At 38.1% G+C, this 21,644-nt stretch overlaps 1 protein-coding gene across 1 annotated transcript; it reads right to left on the bottom strand.

The window, feature by feature from the left end:
- Positions 1–1,487: 1,487 nt before the first annotated feature.
- On the bottom strand, positions 1,488–21,644 carry ALG5 (ALG5 dolichyl-phosphate beta-glucosyltransferase; the record flags this gene model as incomplete). Its single annotated transcript, XM_015624494.3, has 10 exons — positions 1,488–2,746; positions 3,936–4,021; positions 11,728–11,879; positions 14,485–14,544; positions 15,838–15,951; positions 17,516–17,608; positions 18,834–18,902; positions 19,565–19,611; positions 20,456–20,597; positions 21,612–21,644. Coding segments are annotated over 10 exons (909 nt in total), but the record flags the coding sequence as incomplete, so codon positions are not given.

Raw genomic sequence — 21,644 nt, 5'->3', positions numbered from 1 at the left:
GTTTTGAATCAAATTAAAAAAAGCTGGGTCAGGACAGTGAGTAATATAGAAGACTTTCACCTCCTGCAGGTCACCACTGCAAATGCAAGGCTAGGAAGAAATAGTAAAAGTTAAGACCCCACTGAAATACAAATAAATGTGTCTGCAACTCTACAAAGAGAAGCATGAGGACAAGTTAGGCAGAACATGGGTTTGAATGATAGCCTTGGTCATCAGGGAAGTTCTTTGTTTATATCAGAGCCACTTAGTTCTCTACACAATCTCTGCAATTAAGCAGGCCTGCATCAAATGTGAATCAATCAGCTTTTTTCCTACGAGGAATGACTGAAAAATTCTCCTCAAACCTCCCATTTCATGTTGTATCACTTTGTAGAATCGAGTGGGATCTCTGGAATATGGCAGGAGCCAGAGCCAGATCTTGTTGGAGCTCAGTAATTCGAGGTCTCATTTTGAGAGGGCAAGAACACCTCAGCTCTTGTATATGCTTAAAAAAAGAGGAATTTTAATTTATTTTTCCTGCCCTTGGAAAGTGTACTAGCCTTCAGGTGAGAAGTCAGTCTACAAACTTGTGTTAAATTCACAACTAGGAAAGGGGAATCTCTCCTTTTGCTGCTGCACCCTCTGCCTGCTGGACCATGCAGGGAGTCATTTTAGAGGACTGAAATGGTAGAAAACTATCACTATCTCAGAAGAAAGGAAAAAAAAGAAAGTAAAGAATGTAGATGGCATCCTGCCAGTGAGCTGAACTGGCTGGAGGGAGACTCTAAGCAGCCCCAGAACAGGTGTAGAGAGGCAGTAGGAATACTCCTCGTTATGGCTCTGTGCAATTAAACAAGTATATCTACTTCTGAAATAGAACCCAGAAGAATCTTTCCCTAGCTCTGGGATTGCTGTGTAAAAAATGATGTGTGCTGGGCCTGAAGGAACACCCAGGAGAGCAAAGCAAACATCTAAACCCAAGTGTGAGCCTAAAACATGCTTTTTTAGAGCATGTGTGTGATGAGTCCTGGTCTCCTGTTACTGCCTGTGTGTCTTGTATTTCACAATCTGCAAATAACTGCACAGGAGCTGAGTATGCTACCCAGAAGACTTCTGACTGCTACATAGTGACAGAAGGCAAAGCCAACCATCTTTCTCAGCTGAAGTAAACCTTCCATTTCACTCTGGCTTTCAATCTCAGCCCCAAATCATTTTCCTTTTCTATTTCTCCCCATTCTCCTTCCATCCCAGTTGAATCATTCTTTTATTCCAGTTCAGCTTTTATCCCCACTGCAAGGGAATGCATCAGGCTACATCTATAGAAGTAACCATTGTAGGTCCCTTCCAACTCTGAATGTTCTCTGATTCCATGAATCCACACTATAGCAGGTGTCCTGAGGCACTGATATTTTATTCTAGTAATGGCAATGAGGAGTTGTGATTGATTCTGCAGAAGTGACCGACATAGATCTGGACAAGGTAAGAGAATAAAGCCTATGAAGTCAGACTGAATGTATTTTTTGAGAATTTATTCCAGCACTTTATAGAAAACTGAGGTAACCCTAACAGAAGCAAAACTTAAGTCAGTATTACAGAAAGAGTAAGAAAAATCACCAGTGAATTCACATGTGAAAGTACAACCATACACTGTTCATTCTTTAAAGCTCTTCAAATTTGTACATATTACAGAAAGACAGATTGGCTTAGTTTGTTGGCAGTTCACAGCTGCTTTGAAAGCACAAATGAAACTGTTACTGTACTGTAATGCAGTGTGACATTAGTATGAAAGAGTCAAGACCCCTCCCTCTGTCTCTGATCTCATTTGAAGCATGACACCATCAGACTGGCATTACTAATGCACAGGTCCCCAGTGTACACTGGTCTCACTTTTGCATGCTCTAAGCTTTCCATACCCTTTTCACTACAGATCTGTAACTGTCAAGGAATCCTAGCTTTGAGCATACAGTAGTATGTATGAGCAAAACACATTTATGAAAGACATCTTAAAATTAAATGCGCTTTCTCTTGGACCTTCTAGAGTTTGGAAAAAATCTGCAGTTTGATCTCAGGAAAACTATTTCAGCTTCAGACAAAACACTTGGAATGTCAAGGGACTTCTGGATGTCCTGAGAATGACTTTATGAACATTACTGTTATAACTCAATAAAATCCATTAATGTTTCCCATAACAGTGAATCTAAACATGCATCAACGTAAACCATGAATGATAATTCCAAGTTGCAATACGGCCTAAGTTTCCAGATATAACAGAAACAGAAATGGCTGTGGTCATTCACAACAGGACATTGCACAATGTAGAACAGAGTGCCTCTTTTTAATATGCAGAAGGAGATTCCAGATGTATGATGTGACAAAGGCAGATATATTTATTTGAATGAATTTATAAGACATGTTAAAGCTACTATTTAATAAAATAAAAACCTGATTACCACATAAGAAAATTTTTGGAAATGCTTTCTTTTTTCAAAACGTAGAAATTCTCTGCTGACAATCTTATACAACACATGCTGCAAAAATGAAACATACAAGAGGAGCAATGAAGAATTACCTCAGCTTTCACCACCACCTCACTTGATTGAAACTGTTCTTGTGTTCCATTAAGCATAATAATATATTTGGAAAATGTAAATAACCTAATTACATTTTTTTGCTTCAAGCTTCCAGGCACCAGTCATATATCGCAGTCGTATAAAAAGAAGATCCCTGCCCATCTGCAGCCAGCTCCAAAAGGGAACTAACTTAGAACCTGTGATTAATGAAGAAGAAAATCAGAACGACATTGTTAGAAAAAAACCAACCACCGGCAAGATGCACATTTAAGCAGTCACGAACCTCTGCATTGTCAGGACACTCAGCCCCACAACCTAGATCTTAATATTAATAAAAAGTTTATATTTTGAAAGCCATTGTTTTACAATAATTACATTATGCCATAGGTGGGACACTCTAGTTTGCAAGTGTCACAGTAATCCCATGCATGTGACAAGATGTGCAGTGCTCTCTGTGACAAGGCTTTATTCAAGTAAACAGGAATCTAAGCACCAATAATTAAGAAAAATGATTTATCTAGCAGCTTTGGAGAAGACCAACACCAGCTTGTCTTACAACTATAATTTGAAGATGCCAATCTTCAGACAAAGCAAGAAACCCACACTACAAAATCAAGCCTTCTACCATCTCTGCTAATACTTGTGTTAGGTGCAATGTACACATGGATCTGCACTGAAAGGAAACATTTCTAGTAAAGGTGGCTCAGGACATTCTCTACTTAACACCTTCCATCATTACTACAGCTTATTATAATTTCCAAGGTTCAGGGTTTGTGCTGAGGAGATTAAAAAAAAAGATAAAAAAGATGAAAAGAGAAAAAAAATAGAGGAACTGCATTTGATGTTGGGGGTGGGGAGAAGCGAGCCAAAGCAAGCAGCACCTCCTGAGCTGGCACACCTAAGAAATATGCATGGAGCTATACTTCCCAGTAACTCAGTGGCAGAGACCTCCCTACAGTTCTGAAACAATATCACATCTTGAGATGGTGCTCTAAAGGAAGCCTTATTACCTGAGAATTTTGGAAGGCAAGATGCAGTGAAATGGAGTTGAATCAGTAAGTGATCACGGTCAGACTCCCCTCACAGTGTTTTACAATTGCACTAATTTATTAACACATTACAGCAAGAGGACATGCCAAAGTAGTGTTTTGTCCTAGCAGTGTAATTCCTTACTTTTTCATCCAGAGTTTCTCTGCCATGCTACCCTTTCACCTACTCTTTCTGTATCAAGCCATGGCAGTAGGCTAGCAAGGACATGAAGTTCAAAATTTGTACGGAAAGAGGGCTGTGTGCTATCAAAACCGGCTAAATAGGGCAATAACCTTGGATCTGTTGCTCTGGATTGACATGTCAGGAATCTTATAAGAACATGAACTATCTCCCTACCTTCTATTTCAGTCCAGTTGACAGCAACTTCTGCTATAGGTATTTTCAAGCGCTGGGCTATGTAAAGAAGTTCCACGTCAAACGCCCTGAAAAAGAACAGGAAATACCAAAAATAATCATACTCCCAGAAGAAAGACAGTGGAAATGTTATTTAAATGACTATTCAGTTATGCAGTTGATGGCAGTGCTCTATGGGTGGGAAACTGACATGGATGGGAAATTAACACATGGATGGGAAATGAATTTTTCTGACTAAACATCTCAGAACACAGCCAAAATATGGACAACAATAACAATACTTCACTGTGTCCTGTTTTTGAAGGTACAGATCACTCTGTGTTCAGCCCACTGCTTGCTTTTTATTCTGTCACAGTCACAACTTAGATTTTTGAAGACCAAGAAGACCAAGCAGTCAAATGTACAGTGTCACTCCACATCTCTAGTAGTTTCATCAAAAAGGACATCTACCTGCTGTGGCTTTATGCTGATCTGATGGGTGCTCCTTTTACTTTCTCAGTCAAGGAACTCAAGGTGGCAGCATAGAAATGAGAAATTATTTATGTTACCGTGCACAACAGAATCCAAACAGCAGTTTAGTGACCACTTAATGCCCAACACAAAAATCCTCCTGAGACTTGTCTTTTTGTTGGCTCCATTTTTTGCAGGTTGTATGGCAACTGGGGCAGTGATCCTGCTCTGTGAGGTGCTCCTTCCTGCTCACTTTGTCCAGAATACACCTTAATCCTCTCAGTTCTCTGCACAGAGAATTGTCTGTGTGTTTCATTCCTGTAAATGCATTCTCAAGTGGGCCTTCTGGCTCTGAAACACCGGACTTTTGATATTCAACAACTAGTTTGGAAGTTTTTAATGCTCATTTAGAAATCAGCATATGAAACTGCCAGTAGCTACTATTGACAGACTTAAACACAAATCACAGTTATGAAGATTCTGGTGATTTGCCTTAAATTCTCATTGCTAAGTCCAAGACAATTTTATTTTGAAATGAAAGAAAATCTTTTGCCACTGAAGTAAATGTATGCAGTTATAAAAAATAAAATTATTCATTCATGCTTAAAGGGTTGGTTGAATTAATGTCTTTGGTAATTCAACACTAGATAAAAGATGGATAGAAAGGAACTGACAGGGTGATCAAGAGCAGGCAGAAGACACATTTTAGCAGGTTGCTTGCCAAGTTCAGATGTTATTTCCTTCTACTTCAAGCCACCTTCCCCTTTCAAGCAGTGCATTTCTGTAAAACTATTAATAAATGCAACAACAGCAGCAGTCCAGTTTGAAAAGTGCATGTAGGCGTGACACACACAGGCTCCACTGAAGTACAGACCACAGCAGGCTGGCTTGCTGGTGAAATCACAGGCACACACACACAGACCTGAACTTGCGCTCTCTGTGTACACGACAGGAGAGCCGGGACAGCATTCAAACAAGCAAAGGCAGCACAGACAGATGTTATCTACAGAGACTACAGCTATTGTGTATAGGGAGTTCAGAGCTACTCTGCAAATCTGATTTTGATTAGGACACAGGCATTCTCATTGTCACTGAAAAAGTTACAAGAATAAATTATTTTTTTACCTCAGTGAACTAGATCTGCTCCAAGCAGCCTTGTCATTTCACCGCCTTCTTTACATGAGGGTTGAATATTATTTTATTAATCACTCCATGGTCTCTTCTACTGAAGAGGTATTATTTATTTTTTAGCTGACATTTTACATTTGTAAGCCAAAAACCCAGTGTATTCACCTTTGAATGTTTATGAATCATGTGTATTAAGACTAAATCTAATTTTGTAATACTTACTACTTAAATGACTAAAAATCTTAAGAGACACAGAATAATTGTCTGATGAATTAGACCATATGAGCTGCTCTAAAAATATTACATAAACTATTAGCCTAGTGAACTAATACTCATTTGCAGTAATTCCTGTGGACAACTTATTACTGGAATGTCAGCACATACATTACAGAACAGCAGCATTAAATAGTTCTGTGAACTACTGGGCTCAAAGTAAGAGATTAAAAGCACAGGAATTAATCAGGTTGAACACTAATATTGTTACATGTGGTTGCCATTTGGATAACAGTGAACATATCCTGAAATTAAAAAATCAAAACTATTCAAAGCTGAAAGGATAATGACTTTGGTAGAATACCACCAGGTTATTGTTTTTCATCCCTTTTCCCCACTACCTTTCTATATAGCAGAATGGTTGGTCAGGGAATACAGACTGCAGTGTGCTCAATACATTGACAGCAGTACAGCCATACTACAGACCACCAGATCCAGATGGTACAGGAGGCCCATACAGAAGCTCTCACAGCCAGGATGAAGTTTGGATTAAGGGTGTGTTAAATGGAGCCTACCCTAGAGGAGACCAAAGCCACACCAGTGGATGAGCTGTTAAATGCAATTCATGTGATTTGCCACAAAACCAATTGTGAGCAGTTAACCTGACAGAACCACGGTGAAGTATTCACACCATGCACTTCATTCTGCTGCCTCTTGGGAGGGGGACACACAGCTCAGAATACCCAAATTTGGCTCCAGCCTGAAAGAATTCGGGTCCCAATCTAAGTACCTAGAGTTAGTTAGCCAAAAATCTATGGTGTGAACAATTTCCCCATCTATTTCTAATAGTGGCTCCATGATGTGCTAATTACCACAAACATGTAATGTAAAGTAAAGAAAAAATTCTCCATGTGGTTGTGTTTTGGTTAAGTTAATTTAAGACAATGCTGGCTAAAATTCATTTGAAAACCAAGTTGATAGGTGTTTAATTGAATTCAGTCTTTTTAAACTGAATCCTTAAAATGCTTGAGCATCCTTAAAAAATATTCTCTATTTTAAAATTGCAGTAGGACTCTTTCTTTTTCTGGTCCAATATGATGTGTTCCAAAAAACAAAATCAGGCCTTTAGTTATAATGTTTTAACTGGAATTTACAAGTTTTGTACATCCAAGATACGTTTTTTCCAGTAAACTCTTTAAGGCAAAGAAAATGGCCAATGGTCAAAGAGGTCTAACAGTGAAACAGGATGCCAAGTGAGCTAGACTGCCAGAACTGCCCTAGCTGAACTTGGGCTTTTGAAATTCCAAGTCAGCCAAGAGCAGGACTTGTTACAAGACAAAACAGACACAGTTAAACGGTAAAAATATTTTTGTGTTGACTAGACACTCATAAACAATTCTACTTGCCATGCACAAAACCAGGAAAAAACCAATTCATTCCAATGCTTGTGCTGGTCTACAACAGCACAAAAGTGGGGAAAAAAATCCCTGTAACAATAGGAATGCTTATTTTTAGGTACTTTTTATATAGCAACTCCTTTTTAGAGATTAGTGACAAACTGGAGAAACAGACATTATCTTTTTATATTGATTTTTCCCAGTTTTAAATGTTAAACAGCATGCCTTGTTCAGTGCACAAGGTGATTTTTATAGATAAAAGTAATAGCAACAATTTGATCTCTTCATCGATCTGCTGGCTTGTACAATGCCATCATAAATTGACACTTCACAAAAATATGTCAATCAAACCAGGTCTAGAACTACATTTTGAATTTCCACTCCTTTTATCATAAAGGTAGGACTGTAATTGCTGTGTCTAGTTTTCCTAAGGATAAACATTTTTTGTCTGGAAGAAAATTTATCATTTTTTTTGTTGTCAGAAGAAATCAATGATCAAATTTAGGATAGGAAAACTCGGCCAGCAAGTCCATTTAATTTTCCAGTATTTCTCCTGTGCATCAAAATTTAACACAAACAGTTACATTTTTCGGGCCAAGACTGTAGATGCAGAATTAGACCTTCTTTTGTAGCCTGAAGTGAGTAATTTCAACTGTCTCTGTTATGTTTTTATAATATCTCTTTTAATTTTCTTTTAAGTTTTAAATTAAAAATCTGCTCCATCCATTTCTGAAAAACAGATTAGCTGTATAATCAAATTCAGAATCTAAAATACAAAGCATATGCTCTCTGTTCGAAAGGTTGCTTTCATTTCAAACTAATGTCAAAACTTTGCTATTTAGAAAGTAAATTTCAAGAATGTTTCATTTATATTCATATATACACAGCCAAAGGATAGTTAAACAAAAATAACAATGAAAACACTCACCAAAAAAAGCCAGTTTAGGATGCAAGCATTATTACTTAGTACTGAATATATAAACAGTTTGTAGAACCTATTAGTTTTCAAATGCCTTCTAAAATTTAGGGTTAGATTAAAAAAATATTCTAGGAAATATCTCGGTCTCTCTTTAAAAAGTGTTATGTGATCCTTATTGCCATGATGATAAAACTGTATTTTTGCTTGTATGCTTCAGTTTCAAGATTTCCTAAATATAAGCATCTATAAATCAAATTCAGCACAGCAAGAAGAAAAAGTCTGTTTCAAGTATTTTTAATATTAAGGAGGTGATATTCATATCAATGTCCACTGGAACGGAAAAAGCATGGTGAAAGCATAAAGAAGTGAGGGTCTAAGCAGGTGGGAATTATTATATAGCTGATTTCATAGAAATTTTACATTAGCTTTATGAGTAAACATGTTATGCATCAATTTTAATCTGTTTATTATAAGTATTCACCCAGCACTGTAGTACCCCCACCAATCCAAGCCTGACTAAGCTTGGGCACACAGGACAGATGATTTGGTTGGTGCAGAAGCCTGGTGTCCATTCCCTTTAGCAGCTCTCCATGTGCTCCCTTGCAGCAGCTCAAGGACCGGGATGCTACACTCCGATGGCTTTTATCCCATTCAATCCAGCACTCTCCTCCCTATTCCCAGAACATCTGAGCACTGACCACACGGAACCGAGCACTTCAAGTACCTAACAGATCTGTACCCCACTTGTGGGATTTTAAGATTCAAAGAGAATCAAATAATTTCCTTGGATGTCAAGTAGCCCCAGTGCAGTGACACAGAAGCCGAAATAAATCCAGATTTCTGGATTACTGGATAAGAGCCTCTTGCTGATGGTTTCAGTATGAGCAAGTTGCTTTGTAACCCAGCTGGGGACTCCACGTTGTTCCAGATCATCAGAAGTACAATGCCAACTACTATTTCTTACCCTTCTGTCTCCATACTCATGATATGTACAGAACCTCTATGGCACAATGTTTAACCAGTTTGTATTTTCCTTTTTACAGATGTTATGCAATGCAAAGATATCAGGGGTCAGATTTGCCTAAAATAATTCCAGCATTGAGCTGTTTCAGATTCTTACACAATTATATTCAATGAAATTTAATGCCATGGGATGAATGATGTCCTTATATAATTTCCAATTGCAATTATCCCAGCTGTTTGTACAACACTGACATTTCACTTAGGACTATCATTTCCCTGAATGTATGCACTCTCCCCACATACTTATACTGCCCCATCTCCCAGTTTATCTCCAGATCTTATGAATTTTAACTGGGAAAGGGACAATACTTGATTTGTGCACTGACATGCTGTCTTCCAGGTACACATGCTAAATTAGCTGTGGAACAGAAAAGTACCTTTTGAGACCTTACTATAGGGTTTTTTTCTTCAGCACTGGCAATAATCTGAGTTTCTCTCCTCTAAGAGGGTCTAATTTTCCACAAACCTCGCCAAAGCTTCTGATCTTGAAATTTCTACTTTTCTGTCTGATTTGGTTTAAATTAGCCAACAAATATAAAAAAGAAAGTGGGTAAACACAGAGACTGTTGTTTGACAGATGAGCATAAAACCAGACAATACACTGCCGGTTTAAGCAGAATTAAACCCAATTTTAAAACACCCAAAAAACCTATAGCTGCTTTAGGCAAATTTGTGACTTGGAATTATCTGAGGAAGAGCTTTTTTCTTGGAAGAATTTGAGTTGTTCTTTTCTTGACACACAAAACAAGCATTCTTCATCACTTCACCAGTACATTTCAGATAAATAAGAAAACACACAGGGGATTAGTTTATGGATTACTGGAGATAAAAGAACAAGAATAGCAGGCTCATTTTCTGGTGGCACATACAAGGCACAGTGAACTAAGACATAAAGATCTGGTATGTTCCATACCAACGATATAATTACTATAAAATGTTAGTAATATCCCTTTTTCATTGCTTCTGTTCCTGGATAATGGGGTACAACACAATTGTTTTTACTCTTTCATTCCTTTGGTGCTAGATAATTGAAGTGGCAGAAGAAAGCTCGTTTTTATCTAGAAAACGCTTTATATAACCCATAAGTCCAATTAGAAAAAATCCTTCAGTTTAAAAAAAAATAAAATTTAAGATTGCATTTTTACAGCTGAAACTGATTGTCCTCATTTATTTCTTTCAGTTTTCTTCTTGAAGTGCTCAATTTATAAAGTGAAGTTATATAAGGCAATTTTGAGATAGTCCTGAGCCTTTCATATGAGTTTAACCACATAGTTAGAAAATCCCTGTATGTGAAATTTACAGAGCTTTACAGATCAAGACTGGGTTTGGAGGTAGCAGCACAAACCATACTTGTGGCTCAGCTATAGTCTCCTTTAGGGCGACAAGCAAACCACTCGGGTGGGAATTTTCTGACTGTTGACTGCTCAGTTACAGATTCAGTGCAACAACAGCTCTACATTCCACACGAGATGTATGTGCCCAAACACGAACTTTGCAACTGCAGTCTGGAGGGGCAGTATTAGCTTTCAAAGCTCAGCCTAAAACTGTGCACATTTGAATTGACTAGGACTGTAGGATTGCACACGTTTGTGTATGGGAACACTGTTCAGCAGTTCTGCTCCCTGTCAAGCAAGTGGAAACCCATGAGAGATTTTCTTGAATGAAGACAGTAGTTTGAAGAGGTTTGATAATACCTAATTAAACAATCCTTTTCAGCAAAAATTGTGGCATAGAAAATTTAAAGAAATTATGGTATTTGTGTGAAAACAGCGCTTCAGTCATAGTAGTCATGGCTGTATCACGCACATATGGGAACTGCTCTAGCTAAATTACAACTAAAGGAGCTCTGAAGTAATTAAAATACAACACATAACTTTCTATTGTCTTAAATTAATAATATCTGTTAGTGGTTCTCACATAAAATAATTCATCAAGAAAATAACTAAATAATAAGATTTGCTTTCACTTCAGAGTCTCCAGCAATTACAAACATCTTATCAGATACTGATTTTACATAAAATAGTTTGGCTAAGCTGTACTGAATTGTAATGTGTAAAAAATAACACTGATAAGAGTTTTGAATATGATTAGTAACTCTTAACTTTCCTTATCATAATAACACCTTCTCTCCATTTCTTACTCTGCTGTAAAAGGAGAGCTGACTCTCAGGAATTGGGATTGAATTACAGCACCATGAAAAATTGTTTGTTTGAAATTTCTTCTGGAAGTAAGGAAAGAAGTTACTGGGATTTTCAGTTTGAGGCCTTTTTCCTTTTTTTCCTCTCCTCTTCCCTAATCAATTACCATTTCCACTGACAATTCAAAACCAAAATGTCCTACATAGGATTATGTACACCTTTTGAGAAAAGAGAATAAAATTTAATAAATAATAAAATTAAACAGCCAACTATTTTCCTAAAATGTATCTTAATAGGATTTCTAGCAATTACCAGGATACTTTAACATAAGCAATCAAAGCTGCCATGCAGGCAATACTATAATTGGTTAAACTGAGCAGCTGGGGTTTATACACAGATATCACATGCTTCATCACAGCTGCAATACTAAAACTGCTTTTTCAAACCCATCTTCAATGATAAAGAAACACCACCATCAAAAAAAAAAAAAGAAAAAAGAAAATTACCAGCGTTCTATGTGAAGGTTGGAGAAAGTCTGCAAGGCAGCTTCTCTGGTTAGCAGTTTAAATCCGCACTGTGTGTCTCGGATCTCTTTGACACAGAGAAACCACACCAGGAAGTGGAACCCATACATGAGGAGAGTTCGAAAGTAAGAGCGCTGCGGATAAAAGGCAAGAAATTAGGTGGTTTTATTTGAGTGATGAGTGAAGTGCTTGAAGAGAGCTGTCTTACAGGACAGTAACTCTGTTTTCTGATAGTTTACAAAGTTTGTAAGAAGTTTTTACAATTGTTACAGTCAAACAAAATTTTGGCTGAAAGGGAAAGATTTTGATCTAGGGAAAAACTTGCCAGTCGTGTATAGTCTAGGATAAGAGAAATCCAAGCTCCTTTTTCTCTTCTCTCCAGTTCAGAGCAGTTTTTCACTCTGGATTATGCCTTATTAAGTAAGCAGGAACCTGCACCTGGATTTCGAATAATTAGTGCAACAGCCATAGTATCTTCCACATGATTCTTCGGAAGTATAAAATGGATCAAGTGAAAACCAGGTCTCAAGTAAAGACTGCTGTGCAAGATATTTCATTTTATATTTCCAGCAATGTTTTAGTCATCTGTTTTGTTCTTCGGCTTTCACAGATATATTTTATATTCCTGAAAAATGTACACAGCCTAGTCTTTGGTTACACTTGTATTCTTGACACAATAATCATACAGATAGGTTTGCCCATGGACGCCAGAAGCTGGAGTCTGGATTTGCAGAGGTCCCACTTAGTCTTTTATTCAAGCCAGTTCCTAAAGAACTAGCACTGTGATCCAAAAATTGCTTCTGAACTCACTGCTGTTCTCAAGCTAAATTTAAGTGATTGTATCTATGACTGAAAACCATATATCACGTAAAATCTTTAGGAGCCAGTGATTCAACTGCTAAGTAGTTCTGGCTGATAAGAGATGCCTTTAAATCCAACAATTTAGAATGTCACTTGAAAAATAGAGAAGATGCTTGGCTTATTATGCATTAGCCTTTGGCTTAAGGAAAACCAAATTCATAGCTTGTGCCTTTTGAAAAGTGCTTCTGCCCCATCTTAATGGTGGATCTGGTGTGGCTTCTTTAGCTCTGTGACCAAGAACACTAGGCTCCCACCAGAGCCAGAAGGGAAGCACTGGGAGGCTGCATGACTGTCAGAGAGTGAAACTGTGCAATTACTTCACAAAGAGGAGTTCCTGGGTTATACTTACCACTCCTAGGACTATTTATGCAAGTCATAGTATAGATTCATTAAAGGACATTAACAACTCTGGAGGCAGAGCAGAAGTCTTCATGTATTGAGACTGAACACAAGGGTGAAATTCAATACAGCTGCTTATCACAGCTTCATTCTACTGTTTTAGGTGCCAGTAAGTCCAGAGAGAAACTGCAACTTTTTTATACCTATTGCACTATACAACAGTCTTGTTCCACTATAGTAAAGGTAGTCTTTCTATTCCAGTCTAGGGACAACTTGGTGATGAAATGAAATGGGCTACACATTTCAAGCAAACCAGTACTACCTTACCAGTTTCCTCTATTAAAAATTCAGAAATATGGGGAGAAGCAGGAAGCAAAGGATGGACATGTCCTAAAAATTGTACTTTTGTATTAAAAGATTACAGTCCTGTTCCAGTTCCTCTCCCTAATGTAGCATGACCTCCAAGAAATATGAATGCACTGAAAAAAGTCTGTCCACATTCAGTATTTGACCATGCAATGAAACGTTTTTTCTGGGTTCCACTTTATCAGCTACATAATCTCCCTGTAGTAGTTCCTAGTTTCTGATAATGATTAAGGTTTTTTCTTCATTTTTTTTTCTTATTTTGTGAGGATGCTAAGAGATATGCAGCAATATTTGCAAGAACTCAACCATTCCAATACTATCTTATAAACCAGAAGTTCTACCAGAAAGATCTATCAGTGGCTGAACATTACCAGTGCAACTTCTTTTGAACTTCTGTAACTATTTTAGTAGTTGTGTATATATTTTAGAATAATTTCAAGTACTAAACATCAGTATAAACAAAGCTTACTCTTGAGAACATTTACCATGATGAGAACATCCAATGACAGTAAAAAATGAGCCCAGCAATGTGTCTGTTGCAATACAAGTTCCAAGCCTGTGCTTTGTCAATTGTCTGCCAAGACATCAGAAAATCAGATGCAAGATAAGGCCGTGTGTCTGTGCATCACTGTTTATTACACAAGAGTCACACATAGAACAGCACTGCCTGTGTGTTCAAAACGCAAAAACTTTTACTATGAGTAATACAGAAGACTTAAACCACTTTCCCATGAATAGAGGTACTCTTCAAACAACTGGCTGCTAATTATCCCTAACTCATTTTAAACAGGTTTCAAGATCTGCAGGCCAAGTTCTTGCACTGGAAGGAAATTAATAATAATGAACTCGTCAGCTGCTTTCCACTCCAGCCCCAGTACTGGTTACTAGCTACCAATTCTGCCAGGGTTTAGAAGCTCTGCTTGTGAAATATTATCAACTATAAAACTTAAATCCATAAACTGGAACACTAACTGAAATGACTTCAAAGTGCCTGAAATCTAGGACACATCCTTTGTATGTGATGGATGACATCCTCCATGTATGACAAGCTTTTCCTTATTTTTAGGTTCCATTCTTCTACAAATATTCATTATCTAATTGTAAAACCTGTAGAGCCGTAACAAATAATGGAAATATTTGGTTATTAGTACACAGCAGGAAATGGAAACAAACCTTTGCTATTGAGTCCTTCTCCAGATGAGCTCTAGAACCACAGGAAATAGCCATCCCATTCTGTACAGGAATATAAATTAAAGAGTTATTACTTAAATGACTATTATTTGAATCAGTGGAATCTTGTGTTCAGAACCATAAAATAAAAAAACTTCAAAGCAGTACACTTTTCTGTTTCCTGTAGCTGCACTTCTACTGTTAGGTTTTAAGCCTAAATCAGTCTTCTACAATTAAGAGAAAATCTGAAGTTTATTACGATTTGCATATAGTGCATGCAAATTGCCTCAATTTACTCAGGTCTGGTTTAGCTTTACATTGTTTACTTTATGCATACAGCAAATGTGTTTAGCAGCAAAGATAAGTATGCAGTATTCCTAGGAACTGAATGTTATAATGTACATTTCCCTTAAATATTGCCCAATGGGAGCAACAGCAGAATAAAGCATTTGTTGCACTGGTGCATCTCCAAATGAATAAAATGCCATGGGGTCAGCCAAAAATATAATCTCAAATTAAATTAACATGATCAAAACAAAAGGTTTAACACTATTCTCACACTACTACTTCTCACATAAAATCTCTCAAATCTACTCTATTTGGGGCCAACGCTGGAGAATCAGCAGCTGCTGCCACCCTGGTAGGGAAGAGTGTTGCGGTCACATGCTGCCTGTTGTGTCCTCTGCTTGTGGCTCTTGTACTTGCAGACAAGACCCCTTCCACAGGTACATCCCCTGCAGTTCTGTCTGGAAGGCTGCACTTCTCTTCCGGCACTCTGGGAAACCAGCTACAAGTACCTCACTCCTCTGCTTTTTAGCAGAAAATAAACCTCAGTTCTTTCAAGTCAAACTCCCAAAAGAGAATGACTGTGCAGGGAGGTGTTCTTGTTCCACAGGTTCTTGGATTTTTGTTTACAGTAAAAGTTCTTTCAAATACTATCATTAAACTAAGAACCCTGAGAAAAGAAAACCTGTATAAAGGAGGGTGAAATAAAGATGCATCCTTAAAGGTATACAGGATGACACCAGATAAAATGAAAAAACAGAACAGTTAACAAAGGAAACTAACTAGCCATCACATGGTACTTATACAGAACACAACAACTTCAAACAATTTGAAGGAAGGATAAACTGTAATGCCCTGAAGTAGGCACAATGGATGCAAAGAAGGTAAGAACTCAGTGAAAGTTCCTTCTGACAGCCCATTCTTGAGGCTTCTAGCCTTACTCTTAGGTCTTCAGATTTACAACACATATTCAACTGGATCTCAAAAAATTTGAAGAGAACTACAAAATTCTATCTTGTGTATTAACATATGCATGTGGATTGAAGTAAAAGCATGAGAATTTATACTCACAGGCCATGGCCGGAGATTCTTTAGACCTTCTTCTACTTTTTCAATATCTGCAAACTTTGTAGCTCCATCTGCATCAGCCATAAGAATATTTTTTCCCCGAGAACTAAAGACACCCTGCAATTAAAATTGTTCATTAAAAAAACCAACACCTTTGAAATCAATTATTTGTCATAAGCTAAGTGCAAGACACTCCAAAAATCTTGTAGTAACAAGACAGTGATACCTCAGATTACACATAACAGGTGAGTCGTAATATTCTGCTACTAAGAGTAATTTGCTTATTTATATGGTAATAACATCTAGAGACTTCACACTCTGAGTGTCCACAGTGACAGAAAATGCATGAACATGAAAGGCTAACAATCCTTCGCAAGAAAACCTAAATCTAAAAGTCAACAAGTTGGTACAGTCACCTCTAGAGGGGAGCATGAAGAAGCAGTGATTAGCAGTTGCCACTGCACTGGATGGCTTTTCTTTGTCATGTGAGCTATGGAAAGGAGGATGCAGTGAGAGTTTTTCCTAACACTGTTTCAAGAAAATTCAAGAGTTATTTCTCAAAACCAATTTAAGGTTAAGTCTCAAGTCACAGTATCACTGCAAAACATTTGTGATGCACAGGTTTCATAGCTTATTTTGCCATATGCTTGGTTAGAAAAAATTTGTAATTTTTGAAGGGGTCCAGACAGGAAAACAATTAGCAGTGGGTGTGACAAAAGTACTGTTGCAACCAAGCATGTGTGCATATGGAAAAGCCTGTCAAGGAAGAAGCTGTACACACATCCAATCTACACCATGCATTGCAAAAGTGTATCACAGAAAATTGTTCTCCTTCTCTTGGAATAACTTCAAAATTGTATCTCTTACAACAGTTCCATATGTTCTAATATAATGTTCTCTCCATTTCATATAGTTATATATGTATATATATAGTATTTTTATTTTTCATAAAAAATAAATTGACAGATTAAAGATAGAGCTGAAAATGCACATAGACATACCACTGACAATCCATAGATTACATCACCCTTTTTCAGAAAAGCAGGGTGTCATTCATCATAGGAATATGATCTTCCTCCTAAATGTGTAACAGCTATTTCATTTTTAGAACATGTTCATTTTATGATAGTATCTATGTGAAAGCATGAACTGTGCTGTTTTGACTATGGAGTGTGGGTGATAGCAGTGGGCTTCAGTAAACATAAACTTTGCTGGATAAGTTCCTGTTTCTCAGCCATGTTAAAAACCACAGCCATGACCTGGAGAGCAAAGTTTGTCATTCTGGATCTATTTTGTCTACAAAAGCTTAACTTTAATTTCTAACAGTTTTGAGGGTTTTTTTGGCTTTTTTTTTTTTTTTTTGGTTGGCTTTCATAAATGCAAGCCTATTTCTAAGTAGAACTAACATGAATATGGAATTCAAGCAATTTTTTCCACTATGAATTCTCATATTAAAAAAAATGTCTTTCATCCTGATCTTTCTGGAAAGACAGCACTGCTACCAAGATTTAAAATAAACTTATTTTGAAAAAAACTTTTGCTTTAATTTATAGAATCTGCACTCAGTTTTGTCATATTTTGTGAATGCATTAAATTCAAAATGTCAATCAGCACAGATCTATCTTCTGCACATTTTGGCACAGGTAGCTCAAACAGAAAAGGAGATGAAAGTATTAATTACCGTCCTGACTGCTCCCCCTTTCCCTCGATTTTTTTCCAAAGATATCACTCGCACTTTGTCACTTCCATATTTTTTGCAGTACTCCTTTGCAACCTGACAGATACACAAAAAAACCAGCATAAAACAAATCCATGAACCAAGGGAGAAGTGTACATTTGCTCACCCCTCAAAAGAAAATAAATTAATAGCACAGAGCTATAACCGCTTCAGTCAGCACAAAATACATTGCCAGTGTTTGCTGGAGTCTGTTTGGGAAAATAAAAAACAGTTCACAGTCAAAACACAAAGACTGAAGAAACTACATAATGTTCAATAAGAACAGGATACTTCCCTAAGCAATGTCAACCCCCTTCCTCCCACCTCCAAAAAACTCAATCCTAATTTAATTTATATCATACTGTTACAGACCTTTTCTATTAACACCTATAGTTAATAAAATAAATACAATTTTCTATGACAGCCACCTGTTTCTCACTTGTCTTGTTGCTATTTGTGGTTTTTGAATAAAAATTCATATTGATCTAAAATCCCATTCCCACTGCAAAGATCTGAACACTTTGGTACATGTTGGGGAAAGAGACAGCTTGAGTTTTCTCCTAATTTTTTCTAAAGGCTGTCTTGAGTCCTTTTACGTCCAGATGCCTGCAGCCATTGTATGCTCAGTTGAAAGAGATGGTAGAAAGAATGCACAGCAGTCAAAAACATATAGCAGAAATCCTTAAAGTGATATGCATTTTAGTGTCTACCTCAAACATCTTCCAAGCAGTAGGAAAAGATCCCCACAAGCTGGCTAGCCTTCCTTGCCAGTGACATACATCAAAGTGGAAGCAGAAGAACTATTTTCAAAATACTACTACTGGCATGTGGATTTTCAAATGAACAACCCACAAAGGGTGTGGGAAAGAACTGTGTCAGCTGTTCTGTCAATCAAGTATGAATGAGGTGTTTTAGAAGACTTTTTTGCTTCCTCAAATTCATATTCACATCATCACTATGCACATGTGGAGTACTCAATGTGAAATTTATTGAAGTTAGGACTAGAGTTCTTAGAATCTAAGCTGCAGGAGAATGGTTGTCACAGTTGCCAATGAAGAAATCTAGACTCTGAAAAAGAATTTTGTATGTATTCATGTGCATCTGTGCCATCCACGATGCATATAGGACAATGAAAGAAAGCATTCAGAAATGTGAACTTCAGCTGTCAACTGCTTCAAGTACCAAATATAAATACGAAACACTATTTTATTCCACAAATATATAAAAATCCAAACAAAATTCCATGCCTCTGATTGCTTGGGAAAACATTTCTTTTTCTTACCTTTGCAGTTTGATCTTTACTACCATCATTAACAACTACCACTTCATAAGTGAATGAAGGATCTTGTTTCTTGAAAATAAAAACAGAAATAATGTATTTCATCCAATTTCTTAAATAGGCAGTAGGTCTTTCAAACATCATTACTCTTTTCTCCCTAGAAGTCATTCATAGTTGCCAACAGACACTAATATGATGCAGTAAATTTGTTAAGACAGCATAATTAAAGAATTTTGCCATATTTGATGCAGGTATCATTACATTGGCTTGTCATGCTACCATAACTGAAAAATCAATTTAATTGTAGAAGATGGAAGCTAAGAAAAACATCACTTTTAAGAAAATCCAAACAAAACAAAATCCACAAACTTTCACAATGAGCTTCTTACCCAGAGAACAAATCCTAATGAAGAACAGATGCTTATGAAACTTGTTGGAACAAACCAGGACTTAGTTTAGAAAGTGAAATGCATGGTTAATCCTTAGCTCTGGCTTGGACAAATTTCATGCATATGAAGATTTTTTCATCCTATAGTAGGATATTAAATTTTTACTTAATTTAAAAATCCTTTCTGGCACTCAATCTAAAAATAACTGATAAGAGACAGAAGCATTATTTCTAAGTGGCCAAATACTACTGTTTTAATGTACACTACCATAACAAAGTGACTAAATCACCGACTTATACATAATACACAGAAAAATAATGAATTTTGAATGCAAAAAGAAAATACCTGTCTTTTTTCTAGATAATCCAAAGCTTCATCCATCATAAGTGGTACTAGAGAAAAGGTGAAGGAGGTCAGGTTAGTAGATTATAACACCAAAAGCACCTTCACAAACAAACTAAAAACAGTCACAAAGCAAGGCTGAGCAAATCAACTATTTCATACAACACTTTGTTCAGTAAACAAGCTCAGCAGCTGCAACTCTAAGTGCTGTCCTTTCTGAATGCAGAAAGAACACTGAAGAAAATCACCCATGCAACAAAAAGACAGGATAAAACCATTTTCTTCTCAGGAATCAACTTTTCACTTTGAAGAATGTAATTCTCTACACAACATTAAAGAAAAAAAAAAAGTCATTCTTTATGACTGACCTTGTAAACCAGCACTGACTTTATCTACTAAGGCAAGCTTGTGTACTGCCACATCAGCTTTAGAGCTTGATTATTTCTATCACATCTAAAAGCCTTCACTCAGCATCAGGTACTCCTATCTACGGCCAAGTCAAACACAAACCCATGAGATCATCCCTTTTTCTGCCTGTCTGAATCTGCTGTTGGTGTTTAAAGAGTAGGAAGCCCTCAAATCAATTTTAGAAGTATTTTACTGCTTCTGGCTTTGCAGCATTTGCAAGGGCAATGAACAGCCATTCTTCTGGGGTTCATTAAAATTAAGACAATTCTTTCAAGTGCCCCATGCTATTTTTACCAGTAGAAATAAAGTTACACAATGCCTTAATTTTGAAATTCAATGTACTTGGACTGTTTTCTGGAAACTGTGTCCAAAATCTGATACATAATCTGGCCCACCAGAATCTAATGCTAACCCCACTGACCTCTGCATTATTACAGTAACAACTGATAGATCTCCTTCTTTGCCTCAAAACAAGAAAAATCTTACACCGGTTTTCCTCATTGTATGAAGGCACAACGACAGAGAGTTCTCTTGTAGGAGGATCATGTATATTTGGTGCAGATCCCCTCCTGCATTGAGCATCTTCGTGTGGCATTGTTTTGGCAGTTACATGAGCGATTACACAAATCTGTGATGAAAAAGAATTGAAAACACGTTGTCAAGCATTCTATTAGAAGTTTACCTAGCTGTTAAACTTGCTACCAGGGGCAACCAAGTATATTCCAGTAATGAGGTGGGTCACTGTTGTGGAATTTCACAGAGGACCAAAACCCTATCTTGCCATTTGGTTACTCCCGCTCTGACCGCTGTCATTGGCTTGCTGCTGTTTTTAACTGCAAAGCATGCAGGTGCCTCCGAAGTCGTGGTCCAAGCCCCTTCCCCAAGTAACCCTGGGCACACAAGCAGGTGCCACCTCTGATCCCCCACCAAGCCACTGAAATCAATGGCAAGACTCATGACCAGCCCAGCCGCATATGCTTGCAAAACTGAGGCTCTGACTGCTTTATGCATGACTGAAGAAAAGCGGTAGAAGTTGGTTTCTGGAGCACTTTTACTTGAATCACTTAGCTTGAAAAAGACCTCTGAGATCACCGATGCCCCAGCAAACAGCACCGTATCAATCAGAGCACAGCACTGAGTGCCACGTCCAGTCTTTTCCTTGAACACCTGCAGGGACGGGGCCTCCGCCACCTGCCTGGGCAGGATGCATACGTGGCACTGCGGACAGGCAGCAGAATTTTGCTTTCCAGGGGGTCGAATTTAATATAGCGGGACATTCCGGATACGCAGAAAAGCAGCGCCTTCCCAAGTGGTTAACGCGAAGGCGTTACCAGGACATTTCCCAAGGCGTCCTGTAAGGCTGAAATGCTCCGTCTTGGCCCCCTTTGCCAGGCACGGCACCCCACGCCTTGCCGAAACACGTTTCCCACACAACCCCCCGCACAAGCGCAGCCCTGCCGGCTTCTGCCGCCCAGCTCGGGCCGGCCCTGTCGCCTGCGGGGCGCGGAGGGACCGCGGGACCCCCGGGCAGGGCCGGGACCCCGGGCAGCGCCCCTGCCCCGCACCGGGGGGCGGGCACAGAGCGGCCTCCCGCACCGCTCCCGCCTCAGAGCCCCCCGGGCCCGCCGTGCGCGGCTCTCACCAGGACGAGGAGGAAGGCGGCGAGGGCCGCCAG

Source organism: Parus major, chromosome 1 (genome assembly GCF_001522545.3).
Source record: "Parus major isolate Abel chromosome 1, Parus_major1.1, whole genome shotgun sequence".
NCBI classification, from domain to species: Eukaryota; Metazoa; Chordata; class Aves; order Passeriformes; family Paridae; genus Parus; species Parus major.
The sequence above is the reverse complement of the archived record's forward strand: the minus strand, read 5'-3'. Positions and strand labels throughout refer to the sequence as shown.